Consider the following 22,846-nt stretch of genomic DNA (forward strand, 5'->3'; position numbering starts at 1 on the left):
GTAGCCACCTTATAATTCCATTCTTTCGAAGAAGAGTGACAGCTTAATAAGGCGGAAAATTTATTGGTGAAATTAAAATAGTTTGAAGATGATGTAAAGATCGAAGGATTATCCCGACAAAAAGATTTATTTTTTCAAATTCCAACTATTTGTCTTCCCCTTCTTACATTGTCTCATCATCCTCCCCTTCATTACCAAGATGTCAGTCTGACTATATACGACTAAACTCGCGAAAAAATGGACGACGATTGAAATTTAATCACGAAAGAAATTACTTTCGATCTTCCAACTCGAACAAAAAGAAAAAGAAGAAGAAGAAGAAGAAAAGAAGAGTACATTAAAACATAAGAAAACGGAACGAAACTGGATGGAAAATTTCACAAGTATCCAAGAAACTCACCGAGAAGAAGTCGTCGCGGCATTTGCCTGAAAATCACGGCTACGATTTTTCCACGTCGTCATCGTCGACGTTGTTCCCCATCAGACGAACGAAAATGTAAATTGGCCCGCGGAGGCTGCATTGTTCGCGGCTCGGTTCGTCGCAACTAAATTAGAATCACCGTGGGTATTCGAAACTCGCGAGGCATGAGTTATGATGACTGCATTATAGTCACGATGCATGCGTGCTACACGCGCCGCCTTTGAGCAAAGTGGAATCGGGAGGAAGATTAATGGAAGGACGCGTTAGGATTCATTAGGACCTTGGTTAAACGAACTTTGTGGATATTAATGAAGATTTATTTTTTTTTTCGCGGGTCGAACCGACAACAACCTTCCTCGCTTTGCTTTGTTCCCCGTGTCTTTCTATCGATTAGTGTCCATTAGTGTGTTTATCAATCTTTTTCGTCAACGTTCACTGCGGGACAGCTGCGTTAAAACAGCATTACTGATACATTGTGAAAGAAACAAATAAATACAGAGTGGTTTAATTGGTATATATTTTTGCAATAGCATCACAATATACTAAATATATACCAACTATATTAAATATATATATCAGTATAAATATAGTATTACACCATCAGAATTATTAGCACTAGTATTCTCTATACTACTATACTATAGTATTATTAGTAGATACTAGTAAGATATTAAGTATATATACAAGTATAAATATGTATTATAAGTATTATACTATGCCAAATATAATATACTCAGTAGTATATTACTAGTATAATGAATATATACTACTAGAATTATATATTAGCACTAGTATTTTCTATACTACTGTACTATAGTATTATTAGTAGATACTAGTAAGATACTAAGTATATATATGAGTATAAATATGTATTATAAGTATTATACTATGCCAAGTATAATATATTAATAAGTATTATATTAGTAATAAGATACTAAGTATTTATACGAGTATAAATATGTATTATAAATATTATATTATGCCAAGTATAATATACTAAATACTATGTTATTAGTATAGTGAATATATATCAACAGAATTATATATTAGCACTAGTAGTTTCTATACTATTATACTATAGTATTATTAGTAGATACTAGTAAGATACTAAGTATATATATGAATATAAATATGTATTATAAGTATTTTACTATGGCAAGTATAATACTAAGTATTATATTACTAGTATAGTGAATATATGTCACCAGAATTATATATTAGCACTAGTATTCTCTATATTACTATAGTATTATTAACAATAAGATATTAGTATTATATTCTATCAAGTATCAATAGAAATTCAAGTATCAATCAAAGTAGTGTAATACTGAATTGCTTTTATTAATACTGAATATTCCGAGTAACAATAGAAGCATCTAAATCGGACGGATTACTCCTCTTATTCCTTAAATTCATCCGTTCGGACAAATTCACTCGTTCGGTTCTCTTTTATTTCGCGTAAAAAAGAATCTTTCCAGAGATACAATTAATTTTTATTCTCCTCCCCTTTCGTCCACTCCACCTCACACAAAGAAAAAAAAAAAAAAGAGAGAAAATCGATTCAGGGATCGCGAGGTCGTCAAAGAAGACAGGCGGGAAGTCTCGCCGCCAATTTACGCGAGTCGTTATGCTTGCTCGTAGCCGAGGAACACACCGAGGGCCGTTCATCCCCCCATTGTTATCCTCGAGCGGTGATGCTGCACAGGGGGTGGAAAAGTCGTGCGGGCCGGCTTTGTGGCGAGGGAAAGGGGCCGCTCTCCGGATGCTTTCACGGTTGTTTACCAACCGGCTACCAATTAGTATTGTAACCGGTGGACGTTTCTACGACGGGGCCAAGAAACAATAGGGGACGTCCGACGTGGCGTCTTGGAAACGTTCTGACAATGACGTTTTCGAGGTGAAATTTGTGGGAGAAACTGGCCTCGGGTATTCACCGAGTCGATGCATGCAGAATTTTCGCTCGTTCGTTGAAAGAAAGACTTTAGCAGGGAAATGGTAATTTGCACGAAATATCGTAATTGTTTAAAATAACGCGTGATTACAAAATTTTAATTCGAGTTATCGACAAAATTTTTTCTATTATTTCTCTCGGAATGCGTTCAACAATTTGACATTTGACGCGTCCGTTTCCTTTTTTATCGCAGCAATTTCACGCTCTTTTATCCTGCAACGTTTTACATTTTATAATTATTCCATTATTTCGCGATAAATAATTCGAAATCGAATGGAGAAAGAACAAGAAAAACTTCTCTCTCCTTATTCAACTTTTCCACTTTTCTTTTTCTCTCTATTTTAAAACCATTTTAATCTACCTCAAATTTTTCCTCAGAAGAAGAATTTTCATGTTTCATTTTTACAACGCATCGATAATGCGTATTCTTCGTATAAAACTCGTTGATATAAAAATATCGTTTTCATCGTAATAGAAAAATTGAAATTGATACCGGGGATGGAGACGTTTTCTTGTATATAAAAAAAAAAAAAAAAAAAAAAGGAAATAAGAATCTTTTTAGCACAGCGTGAAAACCAAGCGCTGTTTCAAAATACGACTTCACTTAGGGTGAGACGGGATGGGTGTATCGACAAACACACACCCTACACGGAATACGTGTCTTTAAAAAGATACACCTTCTTAGCCTCGCGTCGCATAGACGCGAACTGTCACGACTACACGGCCACGTTGCCACACTTAAGGAAAGCGCAACACTAATGCATGTACACTTAAGTCGGCCGCAGCCTGGGGTGGCGGTAACTGCAGCTGCTTACAGGGGCTTCCGACAGTTTCCACCGCCCCCTCCTCCACTCTAGACGTCATTATCATCCATTTACTAATACAACAAGATAAATTGCCCTGCCTCGTTGCAACGTTACACCCTGGCTTGCGAATTTTCTCCTCCCGCATACCTATACCAACCCTCCAACCCTCGATCGTCTTTCGAGGCGAAGGTAGATGTTGGATACACCTAGAAGGCGTCGCCTTCCGCCGGATGCCTCTTTCTTTCTTTCTTTCTTTCTTTTTTCTCCTTCGCCTTTCACTTTGCTTTATCTTTGGGAGGAATTAAGCGTGAACGAGGCTAAGAGCGGATGATTCTAAACGAATGTTTTCTTTCTTTATTTATTTTTCCTGTTCTCGACGGGGATGGGACGATTGTTCATCCGTATTCATTTCCAAGTTGTAGGCTTTAGGCTTCGATCCCGGTTGTATTTATTTTCTTCTTTTCCTTTGGAAAACATCGTAAATATCTTGAGATTTTTGTTGCAATTAATTTTGTCAAGAGATTCAGTGATACGTTTCTGAAGCTGTTCGATTGTATAATCTTAAAGAAAAAGTGTCTAAGAGATTCTAAGTATTGTAAAAGACTATGAAAAGAGGAATCTTGACAGGCAAGAATGTCTAAATTGATTATAGGCTTCTTGTATTTATTTTCCTTTTGAAAAATTTTGAAAAATATCGTAAATATCTTGGAATTTTCATTGTAGCTAACTTCGTCAAGAGATTCAGTGATAAGAAAGAGTGTCTAAGAGACGCTAGATCCAATTGTAATTACTGCAGAGGACCACAAAAAGAGGAATCTTGGCAAGCAAGAATTTCCAAATTGGTTGTAGGCTTCGATTTTGGTTATATTTATTTTTCCTTTGGAAAATATCCTGGCATTTTCGTTGCAGCTAACTATGTCAAGAGATTCAGTGATACGCGTCAGTTTTCTGAAGCTGCTCGATTGTATAATCTTGAAGAAAATGTATCTAAGAAACGCTAGATCCAATTCTAATTATTGTAGAAGAAGATGAAAAGAGGAATCTTGGTAGGCAAGAATTTCCAAATTAGTTGTAGGCTTCGATTCTGGTTATATTTATTTTTCGTCAAGAGATTCAGTGATAAGAAAGAGTTTAAGAGACTCTAGATCCAATTCTAACTACTGCAGAAGACCACGAAAAGAGAAATCTTGACAGGCAAGTTATTGGCTTCGATTCTGGTTGTATTTATGAACTGAGAACTGAAGAAATGACTCTTCTTTTTCACTTTTGGAAAATATCTTGGGATTTTCATTGTAGCTAATTTCATCAAGAGATTCAGTAATAAAAAAAAGTGTCTAAGAGATGCTAGATCCAATTGTAATTACTGCAGAGGACCACAAAAAGAGAAATCTTGACAGGCAAGTTATAGGCTTCGATTCTGGTTGTATTTATGAACTGAGAACTGAAGAAATGACTCTTCTTTTTCACTTTTGGAAAATATCTTGGGATTTTCATTGTAGCTAATTTCATCAAGAGATTCAGTGATAAAAAAAAGTGTCTAAGAGATGCTAGATCCAATTGTAATTACTGCAGAGGACCACAAAAAGAGGAATCTTGGCAGGCAAGAATTTCCAAATTGATTGTAGGCTATGATTCTGATTATATTTATTTTTCTTTTGGATAATATCGTAAAGATCCTTGGATTTTCGTTGCAGCTAACTTCATCAAAAGATTCAATGATAAGAAAGAGTGTCTAAGAGACTCTAGATCCAATTCTGATTGCAGAAGACCACGAAAAGAAGAATATTGGCAGACAAGAATTTCCAAATTAATTGTAGACTTCGATTCTGGTTATATTTATTTTTCGTCAAGAGATTCAGTGATAAGAAAGAGTATCTAAGAGACGCTAGATCCAATTCTAACTACTGCAAAAGACCACGAAGAAAAGAAGAATCTTGGCAGGCAAGAATTGATTATAGGCTTCGATCCTGGTTGTATTTATGAACCGACAACTGAAGAAATGACTCTTTTTTTTCACTTTTGGAAAATATCTTGGGATTTTCATTGTAGCTAACTTGATCAAGAGGTTTAGTGAGCTTTTTGACGAAACTGTTCGATCGTATAACGTTGAAGGAAAAGTGTCTAAGAGACACTTAGGATCGAATCCTGAGCAACTAGACTGCAGAAAGACCACGAAGAGAGGAATCTTGGTGGGCAGGAATTGTCGAGAAGCGCGGCGGGGCAAGCAGGGTCGAGCAGATTTTATCAGGCTGGTCACGCAACTTGCACGATTGCCAGCTTTTTCCCCTTCAAGCTCGCCATTATCGGACACCCTTTAACGGTCGGCAACGAGCGACCGATAAGATCGTGTCGTCCTTCGATATTCGCTATTTATGGGGACGGAGGAGCGAGCCGCATGTAAATGGCAATTGAGGCGGGGTTTGGGGGGGGAGGGGCTTGGAGAAGGTTTGGAAAGGGAGTACGTTTCGTGCGCGATACCAGAGGATCCGTGTGAGGATTTTAGATTGGGTGGCACAAGTTTCGTGGGAAAACGTTCGGTTGTCTTTGTTTTAACTTTTACTTGTAGGTCGTAAATTAGTCGAAATTTTCTCTTTTTTTTTTTAAGAATATCAATAAAGAGGATCGTCGAGTATAAACTTTTTCTCGACTCTCTCGCTGGTTTCCTCGACTCGATTAATTAAAGCATCGTAAATTTAACCACCTTTTCTTTTGAGGATTATTTTAGAGCTAGTTTACGAGCAATGAAAAGTTTCGGCGGATTGAAACAGCGAAGCGTGACCAAGTCGTGAATACGTAGTTACGTGTTACGAGATGACGTGTCACGAAAAAAATATCACGACAAATCGTTACTTACCAATCAAGCCGCAACACGCGATGATTAAAATTCTTATGCTTTTATCCATATTGCGAGCAACTCACGATGCTCGTGAATGAAACGTGTGTACTTCACTTCCTTCCTTTCCCTTTATTTTTATTTCACGAGAATTTATATTTTATTTATATATTTATATTATAAATTTATATTTATGTTTTAATTAATTTCGAAGAAAATATCAAATTCATCATAAAAGTAAAATTTACATTTTTTTTTGTCTTTGGGAATCATTGGAGGAACTAGGTGAATAGGGATAAAAAAAATTCCCTATCCTGTTGCATGAATTAGTTCACTAACCGTGTTATTCTCTGCAACTCTTGAAATAATGGAAATTTTTACGGGCAATGAAAAAATGATATGCTGAAAGTGATGTTGTTCCAAGTTATTTGCAATTATTTTTATCAGACATTTAAGAGGTTTCTTTAAAAAAGAAGATGCTTCTATAATAACGATTCTAAAAATTATTTCAAAGTTGTTTCTAAGAGTATGCAAGAATATTATGATTGATTTATAATTGTTCAATGAAAGTACTTTCGACAATGATTTATTTATTTTGAAAGCCGTAAAAAATGAAGCATTGATAACAAATGAAATTCACGAATTTTATATTATTAAATTTCAGATTATCGTATCATCTATCTGTTATAATTAAAAACATATTGCATCGATCAAACGATGACCAATGATCCAAATGCACTCGCTTTTGCCATCCTCCATTAATAAATCGATGTCTAACCTAAACATCGAGTTGAAAACATCGAATTTCTCTATAATCGACTCGGTTCACTTTCGCATTAAAAACGATTAAAAATGAGTGAACGAGGAGGAGATATATATCGGTGCAAACAACAAGCTATCGATTTTTCCACGGCTCGAAAGGCTCAATTTAATATAACCCGATCGCCTATTAGAATCGATGCAATTCTTGGAAATTTTTCCTCACCTTTCGAGAAAATAATTCTCGACGACGATGGCAGATTTTTCCTTGGATCCGTATTTAAAACGGCCCACGAGGTGGACGAGGAAACCTCCCCCTCCCTCCGTTTTCTTTTACATTGCAAATAGAGAAATATGTTAATGGAGAAAACGGAGGGATGTTTTAAAGAGAATCTTAAACCTTTCCGAGAGGAAATCTTTCCCGCGCTTTACATTTATGCAGTTGAAGAATCTCTTTCTAACGAAAATGTATACAGCTTCAAGGGATTTAATAATTATTTTTTTCCTACGTATGCTGAATCTAAAGAGTCGTCGTCGTCGTCGTCGCTTATGCTCGTAGCATTAAATCTTACTTTCCTATTTTGAAAGTTTGTCTAAAATTAAAAATATATATATATAAAGCTTATGAATTTTTTTTTTAACAGATTTATTATTCGTTTCTACTCTACTTTTCCATTACTCTATTACACTTGGATAAAGAAAAAGATCAATCTTGAACTTTTGTTTAGAATTTTTAAGAAAAATTCAGAGTTACATTAGACTTAAGGATTACGTGTTACGATATTTCTAAAAATCGTTGAATTTTAATATCCTCGATAAATAATTTAACAATAATAATATCACTTATCACATCCTATCACATTTCCAACGATAATCCGCTATTCAATTAATTCTTTCTCCATCCTTTCTCGCGAATATTAGATTTCTTTCGAGAGAAAAAAATTAAAAAAAAAAAAGAAAGGAAAAGAATCGTAGTGGGATCGAAACAACCAATAAGAGAGGAAGCTCGAGGCTGCTGGTGGGTTAAAAATTTTAATATTATATCCGGGGGAATAGGGAACGATGCTAATAAGCGAATTTTCCTGGAAAAGCAGGTCGCGCGTGACAGCTCTTCAAAACGCACGCACAAATTGGACGTGGCGTGACGAGGCGAGCCTCGTGCGGATTCGCTTTTCAAAAGAAGTTGCATTTCCACGGGGATGGAACCGCCCCCCCCTCCCCCCCTTCTGTTCTTAAGCGAAGGCGAATCGAAGCTACGCGTGTCGTCGTGGGTGTTCGAATATTATCAGATTTGTTCACGAATACTAGGGGAATTTTATAATGTTTCTTCTTTTTTTTTTTCGCGCCCTTTGACAGATTTGCAAGATCCTTTCTCGATATCTTTTTTCTTTTTAAATTATTAATATCGGATGTATCAAAGTTTCCATCCATTTGCAATTCTTTCTGGCGTTTTAGAATTAAACATGTTTTGGATTTTTTTTTTTTCACGAATATTGGATATTTCTCGTAGTTTTCCATGTCTTTTTCGAAAGAGTTCGACACGGAATGTTTCGTAATTTTTCCTCAGATGTTGGAAAATTTTTTGTCGAATTCCTCCGATATTTTGGAATTTTTTTTCCGAAATATATAATAGTAGCCTGCTTCATAGTTTTCCAATATTCTTCAGAGTATATTTTTTGAGATATATTCCCCCGGAATATATTGAATATTTTTAGACTCTTTGCATATATTAGATATCTATATCGGGCATCTTTATATTCGAGTTTTCTTGCAAGTCTTGAATATTTTCAGATTCTCGAATATGTCGCTCGAATATATCTCTTTTTTTGCAAATAGAAAAAATTTGGATATTTTTAAATCCCCTCGTGGATATCACGAGATTTTTCAATACCCTTTCCTAATTTCTTCTTTTTCTTTCAATTTCAATATTTAATTTATTTTCCATTTCTCTCTTCGTAAATTTCCATTCCATTTAAAAGACAAAAAAAAAAAAAATATACGCATACATTAGATACTCGACGAATACAATAATATCCTTTTTTTCCCCAATAAACATAGAAAGAAAGAAAGAAAGGAAGGAAGGAAGAAAAAAGGTATTTAAAATACTGTTCCATCGTGCACGTAATCTGGCATCGACATAATTTTTCAATCGTGATGTCTCGAGGCATCCTTGGTGGAATTCTCTCTGTTCCCATCCCTGTTGTTCCCGCCCGGCTTTTGTTGCTGCTCCGTTAAATAGACCACGGGATATCTTGGCGAAATTGATCGACTGACGCGGCATTCACTCGCAGAATGAGCGGCCCCGACCATGTAAACGCGTTCCCCTGGATTAATTTCCGGCGTCTGACGATGCGTCGACCGTTACTACTTGCACCGCCTCCCCTCCTCGCTCCCTCGATCGTGGCAAGAAAATGGTCCCCCGGCTTCGTAAACAGACAATATTGGCCATCGTTTCATGCCGATTTTCTTCCTCAACGTTTCTAATATATTGTTTCTAACCTGTTTTTTTTTTTATCCTTCTCCTTCCTTTCGCGTGTATATTTTTTTTTAGAAAGTGCAAGTCTATTTCTATCTCGACGATCCATAAAATTAGATTTCAATCTATCGTTATATAGTTTCTTCCATTGTTTCATCTAAATGGGAATGAACGTATCGTGAAATTATCGTGTTGCATTATTGAAGAACGGAGTATATATATACGATAAGGCACACGCAATTATTCGTAGTAATGTATATAATTAACTTGACGATTAATGTATGGGATTCTATATTTTCTTCTTCTCTTTTTTTTTTTTTCTATTATAAGTGTTTTTCTATTAAAAGATAATTGGAGAAAAATTGTATGAATTTTTACGTCGATCGCTGCGCCATCTGCCGCCAATTTTTTAGAACTATTCCTTTCCCTAACCGGAATTAAGATTAACAACCCGTTGATTAACCTATTAAAACGCTCGAATAATATTTATTCGTAGTAATATATATAATTAACTTGACGATTAATGTATGGAATTCTATATTTTTTTCTTCTCTTTTTTTTTCTATTATAAATAAAAAGATAATTGGAGAAAAATTGTATGAATTTTTACGTCGATCGCTGCGCCATCTGCCGCCCATTTTCTAGAACTATTCCTCTCCCTAACCGAAATTAAACGGAATTAACCCGTTGAGAAATAACTAGTTAAAAATTTCGAATAAAGTAATAATTGATTAATCTATTAAAACACTTGAATAACATATATATATAACTTGAATAACAATATATATAATTAACTTGACGATTAATGTATGGGATACTATATTTTCTTCTTCTTTTTCTTTTTTTTCTATTATAAGTGAAAAGATAATTGGAGAAAAATTGTATGAATTTTTACGTCGTGCGATCGCTGCGCCCTTTGCCACCAATTTTTTAGAACTATTTCTCTCTCTAAACGTTAACAACCGTTGAAAAATAACTATTTAAAAATTTCGAATAAAGTAATAATTGATTAACCTATTAAAACGTTCGAATAATATTTATTCGTAGTAATATATATAATTAATGTATGGAATTCTATATTTTCTTCTTCTCTTTTTTTTTCTATTATAAATAAAAAGATAATTGGAGAAAAATTGTATGAATTTTTACATCGATCACTGCGCCATCTGCCGCCCATTTTCTAGAACTATTCCTCTCCCTAACCGGAATTAAACGTTAACAATCCGTTGAGAAATAACTAGTTAAAAATTTCGAATAAAGTAATAATTGATTAACCTATTAAAACATTTGAATAATATTTATTCGTAGTAATACATATGATTAATATATGGGATTTTGTATTTTCTTCTTCTCCCTTTTTTTTTTTCTATTATAAGTGAAAAAATAATTGAAGAAAAATTGTATGAATTTTTACGTCGTGCGATCGCTGCGCCCTTTGCCACCAATTTTTTAGAACTATTCCTCTCTCTAAACGTTAACAACGTTGAAAAATAACTAGTTAAAAATTTCGAATAAATTAATAATTGATTAACTTATTAAAACGTTCGAATAACATTTATTCGCAGATACTCGATTTTCGTATAATCTTTGGCATTCACGATTCTTTCCAATTATTATTATTATTACGTTTTAAACCGATAAATTATCGAGGTAACTTTATTCATAACTTTAACTATTAAATTTTTCCCATCTGATCATACTGATATACTGCATTCTGTCGTGAAAAAATTTAACCTTCCACAAATACATTCCGCGTATCGCGAATATACCATATGCAGAGTTGGGGATTAACTCGTTGAAAAAGTGACTAGTTAAAAATTTCGAATAAAGTTACTTCGAATAATCTAAACTTATTAAAATGCTCGAATAACATTTATTCGTAGATATTACAGTCGATTTTTCCTTCGTAACCTTTGGCATTACGATTCTTTCTAATTATTATTATTATTATTATTATTATTATTACGTTTTGAATTGGGATAAATTGCCAGAGTAACTTTATTCGTAATAATCGTACATTTTGTCCATCACCTTAATTAAAAAAATGCTTTATAATAAAAGTCGAAAGAAATGTCGAGAAAAGAAATCGAACGTTTGTATTATTAACGCATCAAATTAAATGATAAATTAATTATTACAATTTTAAAAGGTATTTAATTCCCCTTTTCTTTTTCTGTTTACAGGTGAGTGTCCCGGAATTCCAGTACGCTCGAGGGGCGGGCGCGTCCCTGATGATGGTAAGCCACAAATAAAGCAACAATACCTCCACGCAGCGTGGCCTGATTCCGCTTCTTTTTCTTAAAAAAACGCAAATCAAACTTTATCGATCGACGCGTCTCGTTCCAATTTTAGATTTTAGATCCGTTCTCCTCCGCATTATCGACATTTATTCCAATCGATTTAGAAGATATTGAACAGAAGTTAGATCGATTTGATCGCAAGAAAACATTTTGTTCGAATTTAAAAATTTATTTATTTACTTTTTTTTTTTTTTTTAATAAAAATCGTACGATTTTAAATAGCAAAAGTTTGAAATACATTAGGAGTAAAAATTGAAACGCGTGTATTTTCGAATACAGGGAAAGAAATATCGCGGGAAAGGTATCGTCGGTAAACAATTTGTATTGGGCAAATATTAGAATCTCCAGTTGACAGTTTTAACAGGGAAAATCGTATCGCCCTCTTACGTTACTTGCGCTATAAAATGAGACACTTCCCTTGGGGGGAGAAGGGAGGGGGGGATGTAGACGAATATATTTGCATATCATCAGGGTGGCCACCAAGGGACGCGAAATTCCATGAAAAATAATTCTGTTGTCGGTAACTGGATAAAACCTCGAATTTTTATTGCAAAAATTCGTAGATTAACGTTGCGTGTTCTTTTCCAAATTCTAAATATTTTGAAGTAATCGTGATTCTATCTAAATCCATACCAAGAATTTTTTCAAAAGAGAATGCTGATTGTCATTATCTCATCAAGTTATCTCAGAATTAATCAGAATATTCGTATATTTTTGGGACACTTTGCATATTTTTTTATCAATGTATTATATATTTTTTCCAATTATGATAATCATGATTCTTTCTTACAAATATATAGGATTCACTCGGTAATTTTTCTCGGTTATTCCGTTTCGAACAATTTTATATCGAGAAAATAAAAATTTGAAAAATATTGGAACACCTCTCGCGACAGAATATCTCCTCTAAGGAATCATAATAGAAGCAGTTCCACCGTAACAGACATTTCCAGGGCGGATAATTCGCGAGGAAAATTCCCCCACGGATAGGAACAATTTCACTTACTTAAACACTGATTCCACGTCGTTTATACGTCGTGAAAATAGCGAGAGATTGTAGCGAGACACCATCGTCACCCGCACAGAGGCGCGCAAACACAGTGGGTGGATGGGGTCTTAAAGTGTCTGGCAGAGGAGAAAAATGGAGGCACGCGACGCACGAAAATCCGACCCTATTTCGCTTTCAATTTGCAGCTCCTCAAAGGCGCGTAAACAGTTTCCAGAAAGAGTTTTTCACCTGGTCCTGAGTTGCGCCGAGCGTTTTCCTCGCGCTTCTTACAAAGGAATCGCGAAACTGGCGATTTTTCCGTCCCCAGAACGCCCTGTTTCTCGCCCTCCATCATTTTAATACATCGCTTCTTTCTTTCTTTCTTTTTTTTTTTCTAAATTTATTCATTCTTTTTTCATTTACTTTTGCAATTTGCTTCGAATTTTTTTGGTCAAATTTATGCGTAAAAGAGAGAAAAAGAAAGAAAAAGGAATTCCGTATTGCCTCGCGGACGATTTTAAATTCGGTAGTGATGGGATCGAGTGTATCGCGAGTATAACGATTGAACTATTACGTTCAACGCGAACTAAATTTTTCCTCCGATCGATTCGTAAATGTATAGTGATTCCAAATTCCATGAAGAATTTACTAAATTTCTAAAAAAATTTCCAAAAATGTTCAAAATATTTCTACGATATACGAAATTATTAAACGTGAAAAAGGATGGAAATACGCGAACGAGCTTCCACTTCGAAACACGAAAGTATTGAATAATCAAGAGAGACTGACTCTTGTTCTTCGAGGAAATTCATTCTTTGCCATTCTCTCTCCCCCCTCTCTCCTCCCCTTTTGACAAACCATTTTGATTCCAAGAAAACGATCTTCGTATCGGGGTATCGATCACTCGCCAGCTTTTTGCTCGTTAAAATTCTATTTCGCCCAGGGTAAACAGCAAATTATGCTCGAAAGCTCGACGTCATCCCCCCTCTCCCTCCCCATGCATTCAGCCCCATGCATGTTGTGTGCATATACACGTCGATTCCATTATCCCCTCCGCTCCTCCCCTCCTGGCCACGTTGTTTTTCTTGCTTCTTTTAATGGAACTGTTGCACAAACTGTTCGCCCTCGGCCCCGCGGCTTATCTTTATTTTCCGCATAAACGAGGACAGGCCTTATCAGCGGGCAACCCAGCGGTTATCGTTAGAGTCAAACATGTTTCTGACATGCTCGACGCCGTTTTCCAAGTCGGCCGTTACCACTTACACCTGCCTTTTCTCTCTCTCTCTCTCTCTCTCTCTTATTTTCCGCTTCATTATCGGTCTACTTTGCGCTCTTCTCCTCCCCCCTTTTCTTTTTCTTTTCCCCTTTATATTTGCGTTACATTTCCATACGATGCGTTGTGACGTAATGCTCGCAAGAAAATTATCAGATTTCTAGTTTTCTGGATCCGTTTGTAATAATAAAACTTGTCTCTTTTTTTCTTTTTTTTTTTTTTTTTATAAAATACAGTTGCTACAAGAGAGAATTTATTATTTATACATATATATTATGTTTACTCGGTAACGAAGCAAGTTTTTGATGAACTTTTTTTTATTATTATAGCTTGTACTTTACAACTTTTTCTTCCTTCTACCATTTTCCTTTAAATTTCTTCTTTCCTTTCTTTTTTTTTTTTTTCGAACTGACGTTAACAGAAGAATTTTATGCGTTTACCAGCTAATCGATCGTTTCCTTTCAAAGATTATTTATCGATTTTGTAACGTAATTTTGTTCTGTCATTTAATATCTTCAGAGAGAAGATCAGATCCAAAATTTCGATCTTATATATATATTTCTGGGGCGAGATCGGTCTCGCGGAAATTACTATGGGTTCCTCTATTCGGGGGAGGGAAATTTGCAGGAGAAAATTCCGAGGGGCGCGAACGCTTTGATGTGCTCGCCAGGCGTGGATTGTGAAAAGAGCTGTGAAAGAAAGGGAAGGGAGGGTGGCCCTTCGTGCTTACAGGAAGACGGATCGCGGAGGAAACGAGCGGAATCTCGCGTTTCACGAGTCCATTGAGAGGAGTGGGCCGCGTTTTTAACTCCTGATATTATTGTTTCGTTTCAAACATTTCTATTCTTATTCAATTTTTTTTTTTTTTTTCATACAACAGAATGTATCGATCTGTGAAATATCGAAAATTGGGATCAATGCGAAGTTCGAACAAAATCTCTTCGAAGAATTATAATTTTCATCATCATATTAAATTTTTTTTTTCTATGGCGATATTTAAAAATTTTCTAAATAAATTAAAAATAATTTCGAGGAAATTATTTTACGGGAGAGATAATTGTATAAACGAAATATCCAACAATTTTGAAAAAATAAACGAAATAAGAAACATGAGAAGATGGAAACAACGAGCGAAGTCGATAACTGAGGGGGATGAAAAGTGGTGGCGTTGGAAGGGAAAGAAATAAAAAGGGAAATAACGTTGCTCGCGTTTCCTAAAATTCTTCGCTGTTCGGTTCGAACGAAGGACGAAAGAAATATTTTCGTATCCCTTAATTATTCGACACTTGTGTTGTAGTAAGGAACATTGTATCGAGACTGAAATCGAATTTTTCCGCGTTTTATTTATCCCCCATCGCGTCGAAACTTATAGAAAAATATGCGCATGGATTTGACAGAACGACGAACGAGAATTCTCTATTTTTCGAACACCGCGTTCGAAGGACCGCGTTTTAATTAATACGAAATTTCACTTGTGCGCGGCCGCGCAATAAAGAAAGAAAGAAATATTAATTTTTCATTCGGTTTATAGATCGGCAAGGGCCCCGGAGGCGGACGATTTTAATTAATTTTTCAGACTTGGATCCGTTTCCTCTTCCAAAGGCGAAGGAGGAACGGTGTATCGTCCTAAGCGCATTTCTTTTTCCATTTATCTTATCATTGTGCAACGATATCGAATTAATTTCGAAAATACGTATCGAGTGTTTCGAATTTGATGGATTTTTGCTATACGAGCCAATTGAAATTATATTTTATAATCGTAAATTTTTTGTCAATTTTTATTTCGCAAAAGTAAAATTTCCCCGATATAATAATTAATATTCCTCCTCTTTAAATATATTTTTGCAATATTGCGTAAAACGTGGGAAAATTGAACGGAGAATAAAAATTTTTCTCACAAATTTTAATCCCAACGTGAGTTCTAACTTTTATACGTGTGTGTATAAACATTTGATAAAAGTACAACGAAAGTTAAAATTTCATTCGGTTTGTCGAGGCACACCGTTCAAAATAATTCAAGGATCCGCATGAATGATGAGAAACGAGAATGATAAAATGCTCGATAAACCGTAAAAAAAAAAAAGAAAAAACTAGATTATACCTGTGCTTCGACACGAATAATTTAAAGGGTTAAATGAAAATAGCGATACAAGGGTCGATCGCGAGTCAGGAATCTCTGCCCTCCCTTCCTCGACGGTTCGTAAAAGAGTAAAGGCTCGTCACCCGCCAGTAAAAACAGTCAACTTTGCAGTAAACTCCGCTCCTCCTCCTCCTCCTTGGCCATATGCAACCGTGCATAAAACTCGGCCATGAAAACGGCCGGCCGTATCGAAACATGCATAAGTCATTTACCGAACTTATCCACGATGATGAATAAAATTCCTTCGTTCGTCGTAAAATTGCGAGCAGCTACGAGCTATGGATGGATCATCATCGATATTGCGAAATTTTTATTCCCGCGGAATTCAAATTCTTTTTCGAAGTTTGGAAAATTGGGAAAAAATAGAAAATAAAATTTGGAAATAAACTTTCTTCCTTTGAGAATTCTTTTTTTCTTCTTCTTCTTTTTAGCAAATAGCAAGAGAAAATTGCATTAAGTAATTTATTTATATGCTGTAATTCATTATCGTATCAAGAATATTTGATAAATCGATGACGTTTGTTTGTAGGATTAAAAAAAAAAGGGAAAGATCGAAATCTCGAAGAGATGTTTAATTATAACCGGTTAACAACTCGCTTTTCTCACGAGTCGATTAATTACATCGTCTTTTGGTCACCATGATTAATCTCTCTCTCTCTTTTTCTTTCTCCAAGGATTTACTACCTCTTGAGGATTTTCGTTATTCGGTGAAAAATGTCGTACGTCTTCTTGCCAAAACTCGAAGAAAAGAGCGAGGAGTGGCTGGTTCAAAGCTCCAACTTGCGAGAGTGCACGTTCATTTCCGTGTACACTGTGAATAGCTGCGATCTAGTTCGACACTGTGTCACCAGCATTTTTCATCGAACTGGAAGAGGAATGAATGGTGACAAGTCTTTCGAAAGGGATCGTTCCTTTGCCCTCCTGTTTAGGGCATTTTCCAATCATTTTTGCGAAATATATTTCTCGAAAATTTGCTTCTTTTCCCTTCCCCCTCGAAAATTCTTGTCACCGCTGTACAGCTATATGCAATAGTTTGTCGAACAGAAACATGGACGGCAGAGTTTCAGGGACGCGTTGTAATATCCCAATCACTTTTATTAACCTGTACTCAAAGTGTAAGAAAAGGTATACAACTCGTACTCCATCTAGATATTCTCGTAATGATCGAGCTGGTCAATGATAAGGAAGCTAATAGGGCTAGCTAGATCGCAATTGGATTAGAACGGAGTCTGATCTCGTCTATAATTCAAATTTATTACGAATTACGTTTTGTCTTTTGCCACTCGAAGAAGAATCCCTTTTGCACGATACGACTCTACAAAAGATATCCAAGGGATATCCAACTCTCTGTGAAGGATCTTCTGTGATCCAGGATATCGCGTTATCCGTCACATGATAGATTACTTTCACTGAGCCGCGAATACGTCAGCCCCGTCGCGAGAATAGATTCCTTGCCATGGAAATTCCATTCGTCGAGTCAGCTCTCAGCCACGAGTGAAGGGAGAAATGGCCATGGTGCATGGAGAAATGTGCGGCGCGCACCGGGGATTTTGATCCCGAGCAAGGATTTTATTCCTTTGTAAGATCGTAGGGGGCCAATTACTGGGGGCGGGTTACTGATCGAAATAGGAGAAGACAACGACGGATCTCGTACCTTTAGATTTTCATATTTTTTTTTTCCTCGATTGTTTGACGAAGTTTGAAGGGGTGAGAAGATTGAATACGATCTTATTTCTGATCTTTCGGGAATATTTTTATACGTCTTCTTGTTTGACATGGTTTCGTTTAAAGTTTCTATTCTCGAGGCAAGGCGAAACGAAATCGTGAGACGATTTTCATTTCGACTCTCTCTTTTGGATTTATAGAATTTAAAGATTATGTTTTGACAAGACTCTGTAAATTTTCTTACGCATCAGTCATGAAATTATTTTATCCATTTTTGGTGAAATAAATAAATAAATAGAAAGAAGAACGGAATAAAGAAAGGAAACCAGAACGGTTTCGAATATTCAACTAGCTTATCCCTTTTCCAGTCGATTTACGCTCCAAGTTCGCGTTTATGGAAGGAAGCGAATCGTTTATCAAGCGGAGGGTTAATAGATAACGCGTTACGTGTTTCTGAGCCTCGATCGAATCCACTTTATCGGGTTGGATCGGGCTCCTCGAGTCTAGCGTCGAACTTCCGCCCGTGTCGCGCCGGAAGTGCGTGTACCCATATCCGATCGTTATCCTCGGGTAATCCTTGAGAGAAGAAGTTGCTCGATGCTCGTAAATTTTCAACATTTACGCCTCTTTTCTCGCGATTAAAATAATCGTAACCCTGAGATCTGATACTTTTGATACATTTTTCTTTTTTTTTTAATATTTATTTACAATTTCGAATAAATATATAAAATTTTTTTCACACGCTTATATAATTATTCAACGAACGAGGAATCCATTAAGAATGAAATCTTGTTTGCACGATCAAACACGCGGAAACTCTTCGTTTAATTCATCTAACGAGCATCATCTAAGATAAGATAAGGGAATCCTCGAGTTCTTTGGTTGTCTCGATATTTCGTGAATGCGTGGTCCGTGGCGATCGGTGAAGGTGGAGAGGGAGGGGGGAAAGGGTCCAAAGGGATCCCAGTGCTATTTCATCGAGCAGAGAGTTTGGCTTCTCGAGCTTCCGATGACTCGTGAAACTCCTCGAGACGGCCATAAGCCGATATATTTATTGCTGAGATACTTCTCTCAGACTCGTGCTCTTCCTCCCTTGGCCAATAGGGGAGGAGGGGAGGGGAGGGGAGGTTGGCCTGGGGAGTAGTCGATTTACTAAATAAGACCGGAAGTGGATTGCCTGTGACATCGCCGTCAAACTTCCATCGCCTTTGAAGCGCAGGATTTCAAAGGATTTTTCCCCGATCGACTGCGCCCTCCTCCTCTCCTTCCACCCCCGTCCCCTCGCGATAAGGGGGAAAGGGACAGGAAATTGTTAGGCTCTGTCGCGGTTTAATTAAAGAAATTGGCCTGTGATTAATGCCCTGCGATGGATTTTACCCTTCCGACCAGTTGGATCGGGAGATGAGCACGAGTTATTTCTCGCGAATCTTTTTCCAAGATGGTTTAAAGGATGTAAGGATGACATTTCTCAAACGGGAATTTTGTATTCTTCCAGAAACCATTTAATTTTCTATTTTTTCTGACGTGTTATGGAATTCGTTTCTATAATGAAATATAAGTATGAGGAAACATGGTCGCAAGTTTAATCTTTGAAAAAATTCGAAAAAAGAAATGTTCCAATTTTTCTCTCCCCTCGCGAAATTCGCTTCGACTTGGACAAAACTTTAATCGAATCACTGTCATCATCGAGTTATTTCTCACGAATCTTTTCAAGATCCTTTAAGTAAAATTTTTCTTCCACGAATTTTGTATTCTTTCAAACTAATTTTCACTTCCTCTAGCTTATTATAGAATTTGTTTCAATCTCTAAGTTTAATCTTTCAAAAAAATTCTAAAAAGAAAGATTCCAATTTTTCTCTCCCTCGACTTCGACTAAAAAACTTCAATCGAATCATTATCGAATTATTTCTCACGAATCTTTAAGTAAAATTTTTAGCAACGTTTCTATTATAGAATTCGTTTCAATCTCTAAAAAGTTTAATCTTTTAAAAAATTCCAAAAGGAAATATTCCAATTTTTCTCTCCCTCGACTTCGACTAAAAAACTTTAATCGAACTTTAATCATCATCGAATTTCTCACGAATCTTTAAGTAAAATTTTTAGCAACGTTTCTATTATAGAATTCGTTTCAATCTCTAATAAGTTTAATCTTTCAAAAAATTCCAAAAAGAAATATTCCAATTTTTTTCTTCCTCACGAATTTACTTCAACTAAAACTAATCGAATCACTATTATCATCCTAAATTCTCTCAAATTAATTTTTACTTCCTCTAGCCTATTATAGAATTCGTTTCAATCTCTAAAATCTCTAAATCTTTAATCCTTCAAAAAATTCCAAAAGAAAATATTCCAATTTTTCTCTCCCTCGACTTCGACTAACTAAAAAACTTCAATTGAACCATCATTATCAAATTTCTCACGAATCTTTAAGTAAAATGTTTAGCAACGTTTCCTCTACGAATTTTGTATTCTCCCAAGCTAATAAGTTTAATCTTTCAAAAAAATTCCAAAAAAAATATTCCAATTTTTCTCTTCCTCACGAATTCACTTCGACTTCGACTAAAACTTTAATCGAATCATCATCGTCATCCCAAATTCTCCCAAATTAATTTTCACTTCTTCTAGCCTATTATAGAATTCGTTTCAGTCTCTAATAAGTTTAATCTTTCAAAAAAATTCCAAAAAGAAATATTCCAATTTTTGATTCCTCGACTTTGACTAAAAAACTTCAATCGAACCATCATCATCATCATCATCATCGGCCAGCATCCAGCAATCGGTATCCCCACGACCCATCAGAGGAACGAACGAACGGTGGCGAGTGGAATGGGGTCGACGCGTGTTTTTCGCGTGGCACAATCGTATCGTGGAGCATTTCACCGCTGTTACAAACACGTCGTCCCCCTTCTCTCTTTGTCCCCATCTCTCTCTCTCTCTCTCTCTCTCTTTCTCTCTCTCTCCGCGCGCATTCTCTTCGGCCCCTGTTGCGCGGCCTGCTCTAAAAAGATAACCGCGGACACCTCGTTTCCGGTATCCCGGCGTATGCGGCTGGTGGCGCGCAAACGAGGCCAGGCCGCATTATTGCGGCCGTTTCTCGGCTGAGATGTACGAGGGGGTGGCACGAGGGGGTTGGATGGCGAACAGAAACTGGCACGATCTTTTTCAAACACTTGGGGGAAGCTGTGCATGAAGGATGTAATTGTGTTATTGAAATAAGTGGAACTGAACAGTGGTCGCGGTTATATATATATATATAATTGAGTTGAGGAGAGGGTGGTGAATCGAGGTGTGTGTCGAGGAGGTTGGTCGAGGAGAATGAAACGAAATGATTTTTTTTTTCGTGGAAATATATCGCGAGAAATATCATGTATTTGAAATTTAATTAATTCATATTTATTCGCGTTATTTTTCGTGAAATTATTTTTTTAACGTAATGCTCCGTGTATTTGAAGGAAAAAGGTCACGGAACGTGGATTTCTTTTAATATTTTTCTTTTTTTTTTTTTTTTCGTAAGTACAAGGAATGTAAATTTGATCGAACTTCTAAAGTTTCGATTAGATTCCTAGATTTTAACGATAAATTTAGCAAACACAAATAAAACGAAATATCTAATGAAGAAGAATCGAGAAGAAACGTTGAAACGTTTCCGTTCCAAATTCAAGATAAAAAAGAATTAAAATCTACTTAGAAGCTGTTAAACTCTTAACATTCCTCAGATATTCCTCGAATTTACTTCTCCACAAATATGAAAACAAAAGGAAACAAAAATCGAAAAAAAGGGGTTCTTCTCTTGGAAGAAAACCGGTTTTATCGAAAACGTTGCACTTTCGAAAACGAAGGATTAAAATCGGGCGTATCAGGAAACCGATCGGGAACCGTCGATCAGCGTTAATCGGTAATCCAGCGTGGATTTTATCCAGCCAGTTGGCCGCCGCCGGCGATCGTTACATAATAAACGATGAATTTTCATAGCATGAATATGAAGAGCGGCTAATGAGCGCATTAATATTTGCCGGCCGTCCGTGTTTTCCACCCCTCCATTCCCATAAATTCCCTCCACGGGGGTTCCGTTGCTCCACTCGTTTTCACCGCTCTTCAACATTTAAACTCGTCCCCCGTTCGTCTTCTCTGTTACGCGCGGAATCGCCGCCATTTATCCTATCCCAACTCTTGTTCCGTGTTTTCTCTTCGGTGTTCGCCTCTGGCCAACACACGTTTCCGCGCGTTTTTCTACCCTTCCTGCTCCCCCTCTGCTATAGTTTAAATTAGGTTAGATAATTTTAGGTGAATTTTAAAACGTTCAGGGTGAAAATGAAAAAGCGTATTAAGGGTATTTTCAATAAATATTTATTTCCGTTTAAGTTTTTAAGATTCGAAGAGAAGAATTTTCGGATATATTTCTGCGTTACGACGATCTTGGAAGAAATATTTTTGAATGAAATTTCTTTTAATAAGGACGTTATATATGTGTGTGTATTAAGATGAAGCTATTAAAGAAGTTAATTTTGTTAAAAGAGACGTGTATAATATAATCTTTCCACGTTAAAAAGACGTTAACGCTACCTCAAGTTCTTAAATTCTTATTAGAAGTTGAATCTTTCTTTTTTTTTACTGCTGTTAAGAATCCAAGTTGAATTGGATAATATAAAAAGGTTAAATTTATTAACGTTTCTTTTTCTTTCTCTCTCTTTCTCTCGTTTTAATATGACAGTAATATAGTAAAGAGAAAATGAAATAGATTAATTTAATTGTTGTTTCAATTTTCCACTTTTGTTAAAAATTGAAATTGAGATTAATAGGAAAAGGAAAGTGATGATATTCATTATATAATTCAAGTTCCTTTTCCACCATCAATTTTGTCAATAAGTTTCTCACTAATCTCAATCTTAAAAAATTCTAAAAAATATTCTTATTTCTTAAGAATCCTTCAGAAATCCTTTCGAAATTTCTCGAATGATTGTTCGACGATCAATTCCTTAATCGAGCAGCCTAATTTTCAATGATACCCCCAAGATCTCGTTTCGAAGGATGGAAAAAGTTCTCCAGCAGCCGGGATTCTTTGTTTCTTCCGCGTCCCCCCATTCGCATTAATCACGACGGGGTGGAGGAACTGCCGGGTCTTTTCCCACCCCGTGGCCGGTTCTCGTTTCGTTCTCTCGCGCCGGTTTAATGGGTTTCCTCCTCAAGCTTGGAAACGCGGCTGGATCATGGCGGTCTGCCGCGATAATCGCCGA

General features: G+C 36.2%; 1 protein-coding gene across 15 annotated transcripts in view; it reads left to right on the plus strand.

Moving 5' to 3' along the window:
- The window catches only part of LOC552709 (polypyrimidine tract-binding protein 2), a 547,610-nt gene that overhangs the window by 338,045 nt on the left and 186,719 nt on the right, over nucleotides 1-22,846 (plus strand). For 8 of the 15 annotated variants that reach the window (XM_026442201.1, XM_026442206.1, XM_026442202.1 and 5 more), the window contains one exon: nucleotides 11,430-11,483. The exons of the other annotated variants lie outside the window; for them this stretch is intronic. In XM_026442201.1, coding sequence (XP_026297986.1) covers nucleotides 11,478-11,483 — 6 coding nt within the window. In that variant the 5' untranslated portion in view covers nucleotides 11,430-11,477. The remainder of the gene's footprint in view (nucleotides 1-11,429; nucleotides 11,484-22,846) is intronic. 15 annotated transcript variants of the gene reach the window in all.

Source organism: Apis mellifera, linkage group LG8 (assembly GCF_003254395.2).
Source record: "Apis mellifera strain DH4 linkage group LG8, Amel_HAv3.1, whole genome shotgun sequence".
NCBI lineage: Eukaryota > Metazoa > Arthropoda > Insecta > Hymenoptera > Apidae > Apis > Apis mellifera.